The following is a 13,959-nucleotide window of genomic DNA, read 5'->3' as shown; positions in this document are numbered from 1 at the left end:
TTTCATTATGAAGTGAAAAAGTGCATTTTTGACATGTCTCCACCATTTCAAATGTTCTTACTCTCATGGGATTCAAACAACAATGCAGATGTAGGGAAGATCTGAAAAGACTCATATACAAAACCTCCTCAAAATTTTCACTAACTTTTAAAAGCAGGAGATCATAACTAATAGCGTGTATCTAACCTTCCAAAATGACACTTTCTGATAATGAAGGAAAAGCATAAAAATAGTTTCTCTTAAGTAAAAAAAAAAAATTATCTGAAGAGTCACTGTAGCATTCAGTGAAATCAGTGCAATGGACGGATGGTACAGAAAAAGTAATGGCAAGGGAGCAGTGCAAAGGGAAGGCATTACAAGGGAAGGACAAAAGCACAGCTCACCCATCTCCAAAGAACTAGGCTCACAGAGGAAAACTCCACCAAGGAAGGATCTCCAGAAAGAGATCCTTCCCCAGTGGCAGTCAGCCCTTAAATGAGGTCTGAGAAGGTGCAGCCAGGCTCCAGCCCTTCTGGTCACACAACTCAATTGCCTTCACCTGTGCTCCCTGGTCTGACTGGGTCCTTTCCACAGGTGCTCAATCAGTGGTTCAGGCCAGGACTCAGCAGCTCCCATTCGGTTGCTCACAAGTCACATTTATTTCCTATACTCATAGACAGGATTCAGCCATCAAGTTGAACTTGCAAGTTCTATTCCACATCTCATCTTGATTTCTGTGGAGTCCTTCTAAGCCTGCAAGCCAAGTTACAGTCTTGTGTTATTGTTTTCCCTAAGATTTTCAATTACAAGAGACCAAGAAAAATCAAAACAAAGCAAGAAGCATCTCTAACATGGTGTAAGAAGTAATGCAGCACCAAACAAGGTATGAAAAGACATTAATAAGATAATAATTGGCCAATGGAAAACATATCTGTAAACAGTGCTTTCCAGCTGCCCTGAGCCCAGCAACTCCCACGAAATGGTTGTACGTATAATCTTCAAAGAAGCATTCATACACTATTTCTTTTGCTCAGAATGAGTTTTAAACATTCTACAGCTCCTATCCTCTTTTCAGCCTATTTTCTGCTCACTGTTTGCTACAATAGATACTCCCTTTCTCTGTGCTTCAGGAAGAGCCTCGAACTGATGCTCAAGGGCTCTGGATACATTTCAGTTTGGGATATTTGTTTGACAGTAAAAGACAAGCTGAGAGCATAGCCAAACCCCAGTATTCCAATGAATTAACATCAGATGACTTTACACAGTGGCTGTGACATGCAATAATTTGAATCCAGCCCTCATAGAGAGGCCTAATTCTGCTCAGGCATAAATTGGAGCAACTCCAGTGAAGCACATCCAATTTGCTGTAGAGATCAGCAGAGTAGCGACATGCTACACCCCAGCTGGGGACCCCAGCAAGGTATGGCAATGCATACAGACACACAGGCTCTGCTTTCTGTAGGAAGCCTCAAGTGATGTGAGAAGATTCACCATCTCTATCACAGAGACAGCACCGCCCATGGGGGACAAGCACCAGCCCAGCTTCCTCCCACAGCAGCAAGTCTCTCTGCAGAGACAAAGCTACTGCTGTAACCAGAAGCTGTCCTGACACCACTCAGAGCTCCTGAGCTGCAATTGCTTCTCCCGTGCAGCACAAAGCTGCAGCACTTCCTCCCAGACACTGGGTGCTGCAGGTGTGCAGTGCTGGGTCAGGAGCTCTGCCAGCCTGGGCCACCACAGCCCTGCTGCTCCCTGCCACCTCCTGCCCAGCCAGCAGAGCTGCACCCAGGGCTGGCAGCAGCTTGATGTGCTTTAAGGGACAGCTGCTGGAACTCCATCAGAAAAAGAACGCTTTAAATGGTGAAAGACTTGTTAAAAATATATACTTTTTCTTTTGTTTGTGTCCTACTCCTATGGCTGAGGTGCAGCCTGGGTGTATCTGCAGCTCCAGGAGCAGATGAGGTTCAACAGGAGTTGAACCAACAGTTCAACTGTGCTGTATGCAGACCACAGCTGAATTTCTCTGCCATCCTTGCTCGTTCTCTCCCTCTGGACACACGTTAACTTACCAAAGGCAACAGGATACATTTCCATTTTGGCAAAATCTCTAAGGCAGTTGTGTTGTCACCTACAAAAAAATAAAATAATTACTTGAGCAATTTGCATATGTAAATCAGTCCCCACATTTCATTAATCTGTTCCCAAAAATGCTGCCAAGGAAGTGGGAGGTCTGTTTAAGGATAGATTCAGAGGGATAAATTAGTTATTTAATAGAGAAATTCTCCCTCGTTTATCTAACAGTCCCCCCCTCACCACTTTACGCCATTAGCAGATTTAATAACTTTTAATCAGGCTATCACGTTATTGTATTTTTGCATGAACTGAAAAATGCTTAATGGGCTCTTAAAAGATTCCCATTACAGCAGATTAATGCTATGAAAAAAAAAATAAAAATCTATATTAGTATCTCTGCAATAAAGGCTATGAATTAATGGATAGATGACCCAGTTACAAAAATGCGGGGGTTTTAGAAAATTCAATACGATGCATTTTTAAACCTCACGCTGTAAAGTCTTTGAATGCACTTCAACAAAGAAGCCTTCTGTTATGCAAAAATGTTGTACATCCTGGCACAGAAACACAAATTCAATTTTAATTGAAAGGAATCCTGCCACCCTCTCACCTAGGAAGCAGGCTTGTACTTTGTAATGCAGGCAGCGTGCGGTCAGATGGGCGGTATCCTCTGCTGTCTGCCGGAGCTTTAGCCCAGCAGCAAGCAGAGGCTCTGTGGCTGTGGCAAGAGGCAAATGGCTGGTGGGCAGCACAGCCAGCATTCCTCCAGGGCAGCTGAGCCACTGGCACTGCCACCAGAAGGAAAAGCAGAAGGGAAATCATGGTCAGTGCTCAGCACTTCCCATCACTCCCACAGCAAAAGGAAAATCGTGTGAAAAAGAGCATCATCTACCTCCCTCAGCCTTCACCCACACTACAGCTTCAAGCACAGTAACTACAGTTTCTGCATTGCATACCGAAGCAGTTCTACATTCTAAGAACTAAGATGAGCACAAGTTGATTCTCAAAAAGAACTAAATACACAACTAAGAAATACTAAGAAAAAACACCTACATCACAAGAAAGTATTACTGATTACAGAACCTTTCCTACTGAATAAGTTCTGCTTGCTTATCCAATTATTCCTCCCTCTTCCTACCACCTGCCTTCAGCACAGCCAGGCAGCAGTTACCTTTTCTTCATCCCATTGCTACTCCAAGTACACTCATCTCTACTCCCAGGGAAGCTCTGAAATAACCATCTTCAGAGCAGGATGTTGAGACAAGCGGCACCCAGCTCACGACTGGGCCTTGCTATGTCTTAACAATAACACCTCCTTACATGAAACAGAGGTTCCATCCAGTATGTAGCGTTTTCCAGAATTAAGGATTTCTGGGGAAGACTGGAAGTAGACAGGAGAAAGTAAACCAAGATGTTTTGGTTTTTTGCCTTCTCATGCCATCACAGTGAGTTGGTAGTTGTGAGGTCTGTAGATGATCATGTCCCACAGCATCTCTTTGGTCACTACTCAGCTGAGCTTTTCTAAATTATTTAAGTAATCATTCTCTGTCCCTGTTAAAACAACAGATGGAATCGCCAACCTTCAATTTTATGCTGGAATTCAGGAGCAATTTATTAACAGATTGAACTCTGTTCTCGAGGGTTTAACCTGATGGTTGAACCCAATTACATTACAGTCCTTTGTTCACCAAGGGACGTATGTAGCATGATATTAAACAGGAGAACTCATTCCTGAATAACACAGTCTTTATGATACAAATTGACAGAGTATAGAAGCCCAGATTTCAAGCACACTCTTCTTAATTCTGAACCTACTTCACAAAAATTTAGGACTGATCCCATTACTGACAGCAGATTCACATAAAACTGGAGCACATTAGCACTAATCTACTGTTTTTCTTCGTCCTATCTGACTGTCAAACCACTCTGAAATCCAAGCCATACAGCCCAGGCTGGGCTTTGATTTCCAGAAATGAGTAAATTTTTAAATCTGAGCGCTCCTCCTCCATCTCTCTTCAATCCCATCACTACAGCCTACAGGAGCCCCTACACACACAGTACTCAGCCTATTGTCTCAAGCCATTCCAACATAACATGGAAGACTCCCTTACATAGCAAGAAATCCTGTACTTTGCCACAGCAGCTGTGTTTGTCATGGTATTTTTAAATCACTCCTTATAAGTTTGACTGGGTAACATTGCTTTCTTCACTGTGAATCTTCCCTTCCTACCCCACCTTTCCTCATTGCTGCATGCTACTGGCCTATCACACATTGCTGTGCCTCTCCCCACCCCCTCCAGTGACAAGGCATGAGTCCCATGGCAGCCTATTCACCTCCATTGTACCTGTGCTCCAGGTGCATTGCCACTGCCATGCTACAAACAAACATCAAAAGAAAGCGATGATAGAGGTCAGTGAACATCTGAAAACTAAGCAACCTTACACATACAAAATGTCATCTGCTAAGGAAATGCTGCTTATTTTGAGATAATTATATTCCATTCTAAGACAGAAGTGTCCGGCTGAAACACAGCTGCAGAACAGCTCCCTGGAAGTGTGGGGAGCAAAGCGCACTCTTTTTAACATTAAACTATAATTACAGTGGCAAAGTGGTATATTGTGAAACATCCCATGCACATAAATGAGCAGGCTGTCAGTGTACTTTGTGCACAACAGGAGGGACAAGGCGGATGGAGCTGCACCCCCTGGACTGCAGATCCCTGAGCCACGGCTAAGTGGGCCAGAAGCAGCTACAATCCATGCAGAAAATAATCACTTTAGAAGCACAAATAACTTTATTGCCAGAAAGATGTTTCACAGAGATTAACTGTACTTGAAGACTACAAGAACCTGGCTCTAAGCAAAGTAGGTGGCAGCTCAGATGCAGGAACCTGCAGTGCAGGTAGCCTAACATGGAGCAAGTGATCCCACACAAACTCAAGAGCAACAAGCTGGAACACAGCCAGTTGCCACAGCACTTTGAAATATCATTTACCCTGACCACAAAGTCCTGCTTGGATTCATATTAGTTGGGACATTTTTTACTTATCACATCTAGGGAGTAAAAACAGAGCATACAGCCCTGTCTTTAAACAGTTACAGGCAGGCGCAGGCACTTAGGAAGGCAGGAAAAAGGTCAGAAATGCACTTTGTGCTCCTTAAGAAAATAACAGCATTCACCTTGCAATTACAGACTTTTCTTTCCCATGTCACATAATACTACTGCCATAATACAAAAATATTGTTGCCTGTTGTGTATTTTTTCCATACACACAGCCAGCAAGAGAGCTCATGATGCATCCTACCCTGGAGCACTACCCCAAGGAAAAAAATGTTTCTGTATCAAGCTGGCAGTTTTCACATGAAATCCATACACCACTAGCACATATTGATCCCTCTGAGTGAGAACTAAGTGAATTTCAGTGATCCAGGCAGGCAGGTGGCTTATCATCCCGTTGGCAACAAGGAAGGGGAGAAAAGCTCTCTGGAGACCAGATCTGGCACAGGGGCTGCAGAGGTTATGAAGACAAGGCACTGGATTAGCCAAGCTAACAGGGATTTTGTTACTAAACAGCTCTGCGGTGCTTTTGCCAGACATGGGTAGAATTCAGGGAAGAGGCAAGTTTTAGATCCTATATCTCCCAAGTCAGACATGAGTACAGATGGGAAAACTACCAGAACTGCCACAGAAATAGGAAAAGGAATCTGTAGACCTCAAAAACCTCTGTCCATCAACAGTGACTCAAGATCCCTGAAGAGTGCAGTAAAAACAAACCTCTTATTACTTCTTTCTTCTGTTTGAATAAGTTCAAGGAAAAAATAAAATCAGTCAGAGCTCTACTTTCCTTAATGTACTATTGCCACGTGCAAGCAATCAATATTTTAGTCTGTTAGTGTCCATGCTAACCATTTAAATCCTACAAAGAGGATTGCTTCCAGCTCTTGCCAAGCTAATAAGGTCTGAAAGGAAGCTGCTCCAGACAGAGTATGGAAGCACTGGGCTGCTGCTCAGCACAGGCTGAGCAAAGAGAAGTACAGGAAAAGCTCCACAGTTATATTTCATAATTCCTGGGGCTTCAAGAGTGACACCCCCTTCAGGAAAAGGCTATGTAAAAATCAATTCAATCATCATATTGTCTGTGAATGCTTGAAAAAGACTTAAATGCAACCATTCTCAACTCATGATAAGAAAGCACAGATATTATTGGAAAGGTTAGGCAGGGGCAGAGACACCCTAACAGGTCCAGGAGCAGGTGCCCCACACTGGGAAGGAGCAGCAAGGAGAGCTGCTTGGTTTGGTACAACACAGGTTTGTGCCATCTACAGGCAGCAGCTCACATGGAAGAGCTGACTTGTCTCATGCTTCTTCCAGCCTTTTTCCTTCCCACTCCCAGCAGAGATTGAGAGCTTCTACAAGGGCAACCAAGATGCATTAAGGGAAAGGTAATTTATAAAGTGGAAACCCATTAAAAAACTTAACTCCACATAATCAATCACAGCACTCATTTTTCAAAGCAGGAAGATCTCAAAAGTCCCAAAGAAGTGTACATAAACTGTAACTGCACCTAAACCTACTCAGGCAGCTGAGACGCAAGAGATTTTAGGCATGGTAAAACAGCGTTGACTGCTTCTGCAGAAAGTTAAAGGGCTCAATGGACAAATGTGCACTCTCATAGGCTACAAGAGTGCAGCTTCAGCCAGCAGACACCAGATTACATGGATTATAACTCTAATATATGTATCATTAAATGATATTCCCAGCATGGCAAAAGTCAGTACTTTCAGAATTACCTTATCTGATAAGCACAATTGCATCATTATATTTGCCTGCATATTAAAAGAACAAAGGTTTGTGTTGCTTCAATCTATGGCTTAGGAGAAGTTTGATGCTGGTTTGAAGTAGAATGAATTGGGTTTTTACTAGGCATACAACAGAAATAATACAAGCATGATATTAAACAGTTAAAATAACACAAGTATGATATTAAACAGTTAAAATAACACAAGTATACTATACAGCTGTAATAATACAAATAGAGTCAAAATTAAAAGCCAGAGGGTAACTAAGAGAAAGGACTCACCAACTCTAAGGCCTTCAAGATAGGTACTCACCAATGTCAAATCTCATCACAAAAACTCCACAGAGAAGCAGACTCCAGAGATGCTGTCTTAGTGGTGGTCAGTCCTTAAATGGGATCTAGGAGAGGTGGAGTCAAGTTCCACCCCTTCCAGGAGCACAGCTGAATTACCTTCACCTGTGCTCCTGCAGTTGACTCATCAGTTGCCTCAGATGGTTAATCAGAGGTTTGGGCTATGATCAACTGTTTCCCTTACACTAGGTTACTTTATTGTTTATTGTTTAATTTTTTTTTTTTATTTTTTGCTTAATTTAGTCCTAGAAATTGTCCTAGAAACCTATGAAGTAATGCATCCTTTCCTTTGCTCCTTCCTGCCTTTCTTCCTTCCTTCATTCCTTCCTGCTTTCCTTTTTGCCTGCCTGCCTCCCCAAACTGAACTAAACTAAACTAAAATTACGTGGTATCTGTAAGTCTTCTACAACTGCCCCAGATTATTTTCTTTCATTCACTACCTTTAAAGAAATAGTCTTAAAAGATTATGACTTTTTTTTCAGTTAGGGAATAGAACCTTCATCCAACTTGCAGACGAAAGAGTCGCTCCTCCAAATCGGAGCCCTCTGCATTCCTGTGTTCCTTATATGAACAAAAATGATGACTCCTTGCAAAGAAAATGGTTGCAATGGACTCCCTCCATGTGTTCTAGGGAAAAAGCAATGAATCACAGGGGAAAGCAAAGGCTGAAGCAAGTCACACTGGATGCCACTGCATACAGCATTTCAATTAGTATTGATACTATGATTTTGTCTGTTGGTGACTGCGCACGCATACATAACAAATTACTGCAATCAGCAACTGTTGAATAAGTGTTTCTTATTCATTAGCTACTCCTTGATCTAAAACTGTATTTTCCTATTAGCAGCTAAGTACCATAAATGTGCATTAATTCAAGTGACATAGGCAACAAGCTTACATAACATGAGGAAAAATAAGGAGAGCAAAAAAGAGCAGCAGTGAGTGAGCATGTACTGAGCGGCATCTCCCTTCATGCTCTTTCCTTTCCTTGATTGCAAAACTGGCAGTGGGAGGACTTGGTGCTGCACTGACAGCTCCTCAGCCCCCAACGATGCTCCCCTGCATTGTCTAGCACAGAGAGCTGACGTGGTGAGAAGGCTCACTAAAAAACTTCACCAAACTTTCTTATTCTCTTGAAAGAAAGGCAAGTTCATAACAAAACTCGGAGTCTATTAAAAGATGCTCAAGAAGCTCTATACGGTGCATACGCTCCAAATGTCTGTCACAGATGGCTTTCTGTTTGTAACTGTGATTTGAATAAATACTGATCTGTGCTCCACAGAACACATGAAAAAATATAGAAAGAAGTCAGTGCCAGCCACTGGAAGAGAACAAGCTCCGCCGAGCCAATTGCAGAGCTGTAGGGAGCGCTCCTATTACTCGGGGCTGAAAGTCTCCCAGCAGCCCCAAGAAGGGGGCTGAGCAATGTGAAAGATGTTCACCATGGCTTCGTTTGGGGACTGCAGGGCTGGGAGTGCTGCCAGCTGAGGGGGAAACAATGAACAGGAGGTCAAAATGCTTAGTGCTGTGGCTTGCAACTCACATGTAGGAGAAGCCCATAAACAAACACATACACAGTCCAGGTTGTGTGTGTTGAGTGCAAAGGGGCCAAGTGGAAAAAAAAAAAAAGAGACATATTTCCATTGAGATACCACAAAAGAAACCACACAGAGGACATTCTTCTTGACAGGTGATGCTCATTTCCAGTCTCCCCAAAATATGCTGTCAAGACAATGCATTCTGCAATGCATCTATATAAGCTCAACGTCTTCGGGCACACCAAAGCTTTGAGGGTGTAATTCCTCATTGTCTCCTCAAAACTCCCCATCATTTCCAAGGGACCATTACAATGGGGAGTTTATAGCATCTCCAGATGCTCTGCAGTGAACGTGGCCCTCACCTCACTGCACAACGCAGCACCGTGTGCAGACACACAAAGCCAGCAGGAGGTACTGCCAGCTGAGAACAAACTTTGGCGACACCTTCCCACTGAAATACATAGTTCAGATTCTGGTTGTGATGATCCACCTCGAATTCAGTCACCAAAGCTGACTTCAAGTCTCTCACTGCAGAAGCCTCATCCCTCACAGGGTTTCCCAGCCAGCCCCAGAAATTCTGGTGGGACCTTCCTGCTGCACGGGCACAGGACCACGTGTTGGGAGCAAGTAGCCAGCACTGCCCATCTGAAGCTCTGTGTCTCAGCAGCACTCACTGGCAGTTCTCTGAGAGCAGAACAGTGTGCTGCCAGCTGCAGGCATTTCAAGCCAGGTGGACAACACAGACCTTGCCCACCAGTCCCTCCTCACCCACTCAGAATGTAGGGTGGCCTTGAATAAATAAATAACACTGATTGCTCGTTTCATTTGTTTGTTTGTTTGTTTGTTGGGTTTTTTTCTTTTTCCCCTTGAAAAAAATGAGATATTGTCAAGCTGTTGCTGCAGTTACATGAGACTAGGATTAAAGAACTGGAACCAACATCTGCAGAACAAGCCCGGTTTCATTGCATTGGTTAACTGGAGTGTACAGCTCAGCCAGCTGTGAAACGGGCTGCTCAGCTGGGAAACAACACGTCATCCATTCTTGACATTTTAGAAAATACAGATTGCCTTAAATTAGTTTTTATGGTCAGAAGTGCTGAACTGCATGGTCCACCAGCTCAGTCTGCACAAAGTAAGCGGCCGCCATCCTGCACTCCCTGACCGTGATTCCAGCAGCTGCATGTTTGGCACAGAGACAACACACTGGAAGCAACAAGTGTCAGGCTCACTCCTTGTGCCACACAGGGGAAAACATTTCTGGAACTGGCCAAGTCTTAAATGGTAACAGAGCCTGTTTCCATGTACCCGTGTATCCTGCTCTGCCAGCTGAGTGGGTGCAGCCAAACTCTCTGATGTCTGTATTTCCGTTGGACTGCCCAGATTCAAGGGAATACGTTACTTTATCTCCCGTTTTCCTTTCAAATAGTTTGTGTTGGTGTCCCCCCAGAACTATCCTGTCTGGAAAGGCCAAAAGAGGGTGTAAAGAGGCAAGCGCTGCCTGGAAAGGCAGTGGGTAAGGAGGCAAGAGGGGAGCTGGGGCACCTCTAGGCTGGAGAGGTGGGACAAAGTACACAGGGCTGGAGAAGGCTGAGCAAAAGGCACAAGGCAGAGAGCAGCACCGGGCTCCGGCGCTGTCAGTTAGCGCTCTGCTCCTCGGAGATAGTGACCAGAGCGAAGGAGCTCGGTGAAAACAGGGCCGTGGGGCCAGAGCTAAGCAACCCGGCACGGGAACATGGGAAACTGCAAGCGCTTGGTGGAGACGGGGCCGAGAGCACCAAGAGGGGTGTGAAAGGCGAGAGCGCGTCACTGAGCTCAAGCACCACGTGCAACCCGAGACCGTGCTGAAACGCGGAACGGGAACGATGTGACCGTCCGTCTGTAAATGTTACCCAAACACAAGGCCACAAGGACACACTGTTGCCAGCCCTTCCCGTGCTGTGCCCTACGAGCTCCTCCGTGCGCCCCTCGCCGCTGCCACCCGCCGGGCACAGCCGGGACTCGGGCCCGGCCCCCGCTCTCCTCCCTTCCGCCCTCCCCGAGCCCGGAAGCGCACGGTGGCCGCCCCAAAGGGCCCGGCCCGGCCCGGGAGCCGCCACGGGAGCCGCTCGCAGCGCCGCGGCCGCCGCCGCCCGCCCGCCGCCCCCGGGGCAGCCCCCGGCCCCGCAGCTGACGCCGCTGGAGAGGCGCATCGTGGAGCTGCACCGGGAGGCGGCTGCGGTGAGAGCGGGGCCGCGCCGGGAACGTCCGCCGGGGGATCCGGGTGGGGGCCGCTGGGGCTGAGGGAGGCCGAGAAACAACGGGCCCGAGCGGAGCGCTAAACCCGGGATGGAGCCGCGCAGACAACGCGGGGGCTCCGCGCCCGCCCCGCGCAGCTCCGGGGCCTCCCGTGTGCGGCCCGTCCCGGCACACCGAGCAATGCGTGCGGCGCGGATCGGGCGTGGCTGCGGATCCAGGAGATGTTAAGCGGTGCAAGATGTCAGGTGCTGTCCGATAAGTGCGTGAGATGGGTTACAAGTAAAACGCGAGAGGCTGGAAGTTGGAAAGGGAAGAGGAAATAGCGCAGGAAGGGAAAGCAGCCTAAGTGCGCTTCGCTCCCTGCATCCAACCCGCGTGCGGTGTGGGACCTCGGGGATCCGGACGCCCTCCGGGCTGAGCTGCGTGTCTGTCCCCAGGCAGGACGGCAGACATACGTGGACCCGGCCACGGGCTACCAGGTGTTCACTGAAGTCGCCCACTTGCAGAGAGGTAAATGCTGTGGCTCTGCGTGCAGACACGTGAGTACGAAGCTGTGTCCCCAGCCCACCTGGGCACCCATCCCTGTGACTTGTACATTGTTGGTGCAAGGGCAGCAGGAGTTGGCAGCACATCTGGTGTGTCCTGCCCTGCTGTGGAGCGGGTCTTGGACATGTTAAGTCTAGGGGAGGTTATTAGCAGATTTTCTTAACATATTGGAGCATTTCCCACTGACGCCATCTCTTAGAAATAGCATGAAGTGCCCTGTGCAGGAGTTATTTCACTGACTGTTGTTCTGGTTTACAGAAGTTCTGTACCCTTTCACAAGTCCAGCAGCCAAGGACAAGAAGCAGTGTATCACAAAGCCTGTGTCCGACAAACATTCCCTTTTTGGGGACATGAGATGGGATTTGTCTCAAAGATTGCTCAGTTTTCCAGGACAGTGCTTAAAACTTTAAAAGTTATGTTTTATAGGAAGACTGAGAAGTGACGTAAGGTGCAGGAATTGGTAGCGCAGTGGGTGAATGTCATTAAGCAATAGGATCTGGCACTCCGTCTGTTGAGAGCTGCCAGTTTGTGCTCTGTACACCCAAGGAGCGTTGGAGCTTCCAGTGCACACAAGGCCAAGGCCGCAGTCATCACACAGCCAGGCTCTCATTACAGCTGTGCCTGAACGTTCATGTGGGTAACACTCGGGGTGCAGTATATAGGGGGCCGGCTGTGGTGCATTTAACCTAAAGATCCCTCTGAAAGCAGTGGAGAAAGAGGATGAGCACATGTGATACACAGTTCAAATGTGCGCAGCTGATTGTGGCTGTACTTTAGCTTTTCCTTTTTAAAGTTGCTGCCCGAGTGGCAAAGACTTGTTTCTTCAGTGAGATCTCTCTCTTCCTGTAAGGAAGCTGTCAGGGCGCAGGGCTTTGGGGACAAAGAGTTTCAATTGATCAGGACATGGTTACAGATGTACTGAGAGCCCGGGATCGTGCTGTCCCCCCTCTGCTCCTGGTGCCGTGCTGTGCTCTCAGCTGAGCTATTCTGGGAGCTCCGGGAGTATGCACAGCATTTCTGCACTTACATGTAGAATAAAGAAGTTTAAGAACAAAAGATTGTTCTGGACAGTCAAACTGGAATGAGTTGGAAGGACACATTTAGGAAGTGGTTTCTTGGACGCTAATTAGGACCATTTGCTTGGGGTTGCCATTATTTTCCTTTTAGTCTGGAGGGCACAATAGATCAAATGATTTATATATCATTAACAATTCCTGTTAACCATAAGCCGGGCCGGGCTTTTCCATACTGATTACTAAGCAATGCAATAATGGCTTGTTTTATTTCTTCTGCAGTGTCCATATGAGCAAGTTAACGTAAAAGACCAGTCGAAAAAGAAGCGCTTCAACTCTTATTTCTATGTGTGACCATGAACACCTTTGCACTCAGCCAGGACAGCTGCAGGACATGAGCACACCTTGTAGCTCCGGGTGGCTGCCACCAGCAGCACTGTCATGTGCTGTGCCTGCAGCCAGCGCACAGTGACTGCACCTTCATTGCAATAAAGCACAAACTGAACCGTGTGTGAGTGTGTTTTGGCACAGCGCGATCGATCACCCCTTCCTTTTCTTTTGCACTACAAGTAACAAACGGGTTTATCTGTTGTTGGGTTGTATCTGGTCATACCATGAATTTCACTTGGAAAGAAGCCATGGAAAGCAGGTGTATGCAATAATGTACATCCTTCAGGTGTATTTATAGTCACTGTTGCATGCCGTGCAACACGTAAGAATTATTTGGGTACATTTAGAGTTTTGGTTGTTTTGTGGACGGGTCGGGGGACAACGACACTGCACAGTGCGCTGTGCTACATGAAGGCAGTGCTTCCACAGACAGCTGCCGCCAGGGGCAACCTGTCCTGGGGGCTGGACCCGGCCTGCAGCACCCCGGGAATGCCACGTCCCTGCTGGATGCCGGGGAGCGGACCGGGCCGGGCCGAGCTTCCAGCTGGATGTGACCCGAAGCAACCCCGGGGCTTCCCCACACACCCGCACTGGGCTGAGCGCCTGCCCCGAGGTAGGGGTGGGAGGAGGACCGGCTGGGCAGATCGGCCTGGCTTCCTGAATAATTTACATTCTTCGTTTTTGATTGAACATCTATCTGATCGGTGTCCGAATTTGTAAAAGGCTTTGGAAGACAAAAATGTTCTATTTGCAAGCGTAATACGAAGTGTACAGTACGCTACAGAAACCTACGGGCAGCCGGTAGGTGCCGAGCCCTGCTGCGCGTCGGACGGACCCTCAGCGGGAGCTCCTCCGCCTTTGTTCCGCGCACACGCCAGCCCCTCTATTTCCTACTGCAGCCGCTGCTATCTGCGCTGCTGCTCTTACTGCCTGGCACAGCATCTCCCCCAGATCAGCTCCCAGACCGAGCGGCACCGGGACGCGTCCCGTCGCGGTTCTGATGGGCGGCGGCTCCCAAAGAGCCGCAGGGGAGCC

The 13,959-nt window shown here is 47.1% G+C and overlaps 1 protein-coding gene and 1 long non-coding RNA gene across 2 annotated transcripts; one reads left to right on the top strand and one right to left on the bottom strand.

Annotated features, from left to right (window-relative positions):
- Nucleotides 1-563: 563 nt before the first annotated feature.
- On the bottom strand, nucleotides 564-7,376 carry LOC107317102. The gene is made up of 3 exons (XR_001556741.2): nucleotides 7,165-7,376; nucleotides 2,049-2,107; nucleotides 564-732 (listed from the first exon to the last, which is right to left on the bottom strand). It is a non-coding gene; the product is annotated as an uncharacterized LOC107317102 (long non-coding RNA).
- Nucleotides 7,377-10,607: 3,231 nt separating this feature from the next.
- On the top strand, nucleotides 10,608-13,044 carry C8H1orf53 (chromosome 8 C1orf53 homolog). Its single transcript, XM_015869365.1, is given in 4 exon segments — nucleotides 10,608-10,665; nucleotides 10,668-10,957; nucleotides 11,413-11,514; nucleotides 12,817-13,044. Coding segments are annotated over 4 exon segments (507 nt in total). The 5' UTR covers nucleotides 10,608-10,622; the 3' UTR covers nucleotides 12,889-13,044.
- Nucleotides 13,045-13,959: the final 915 nt, after the last annotated feature.

This window comes from Coturnix japonica, chromosome 8 (assembly GCF_001577835.2).
Source record: "Coturnix japonica isolate 7356 chromosome 8, Coturnix japonica 2.1, whole genome shotgun sequence".
Classification (NCBI taxonomy): domain Eukaryota; kingdom Metazoa; phylum Chordata; class Aves; order Galliformes; family Phasianidae; genus Coturnix; species Coturnix japonica.
Note: the sequence above shows the minus strand (reverse complement) of the source record. Positions and strands in the feature narration are given on the sequence as shown.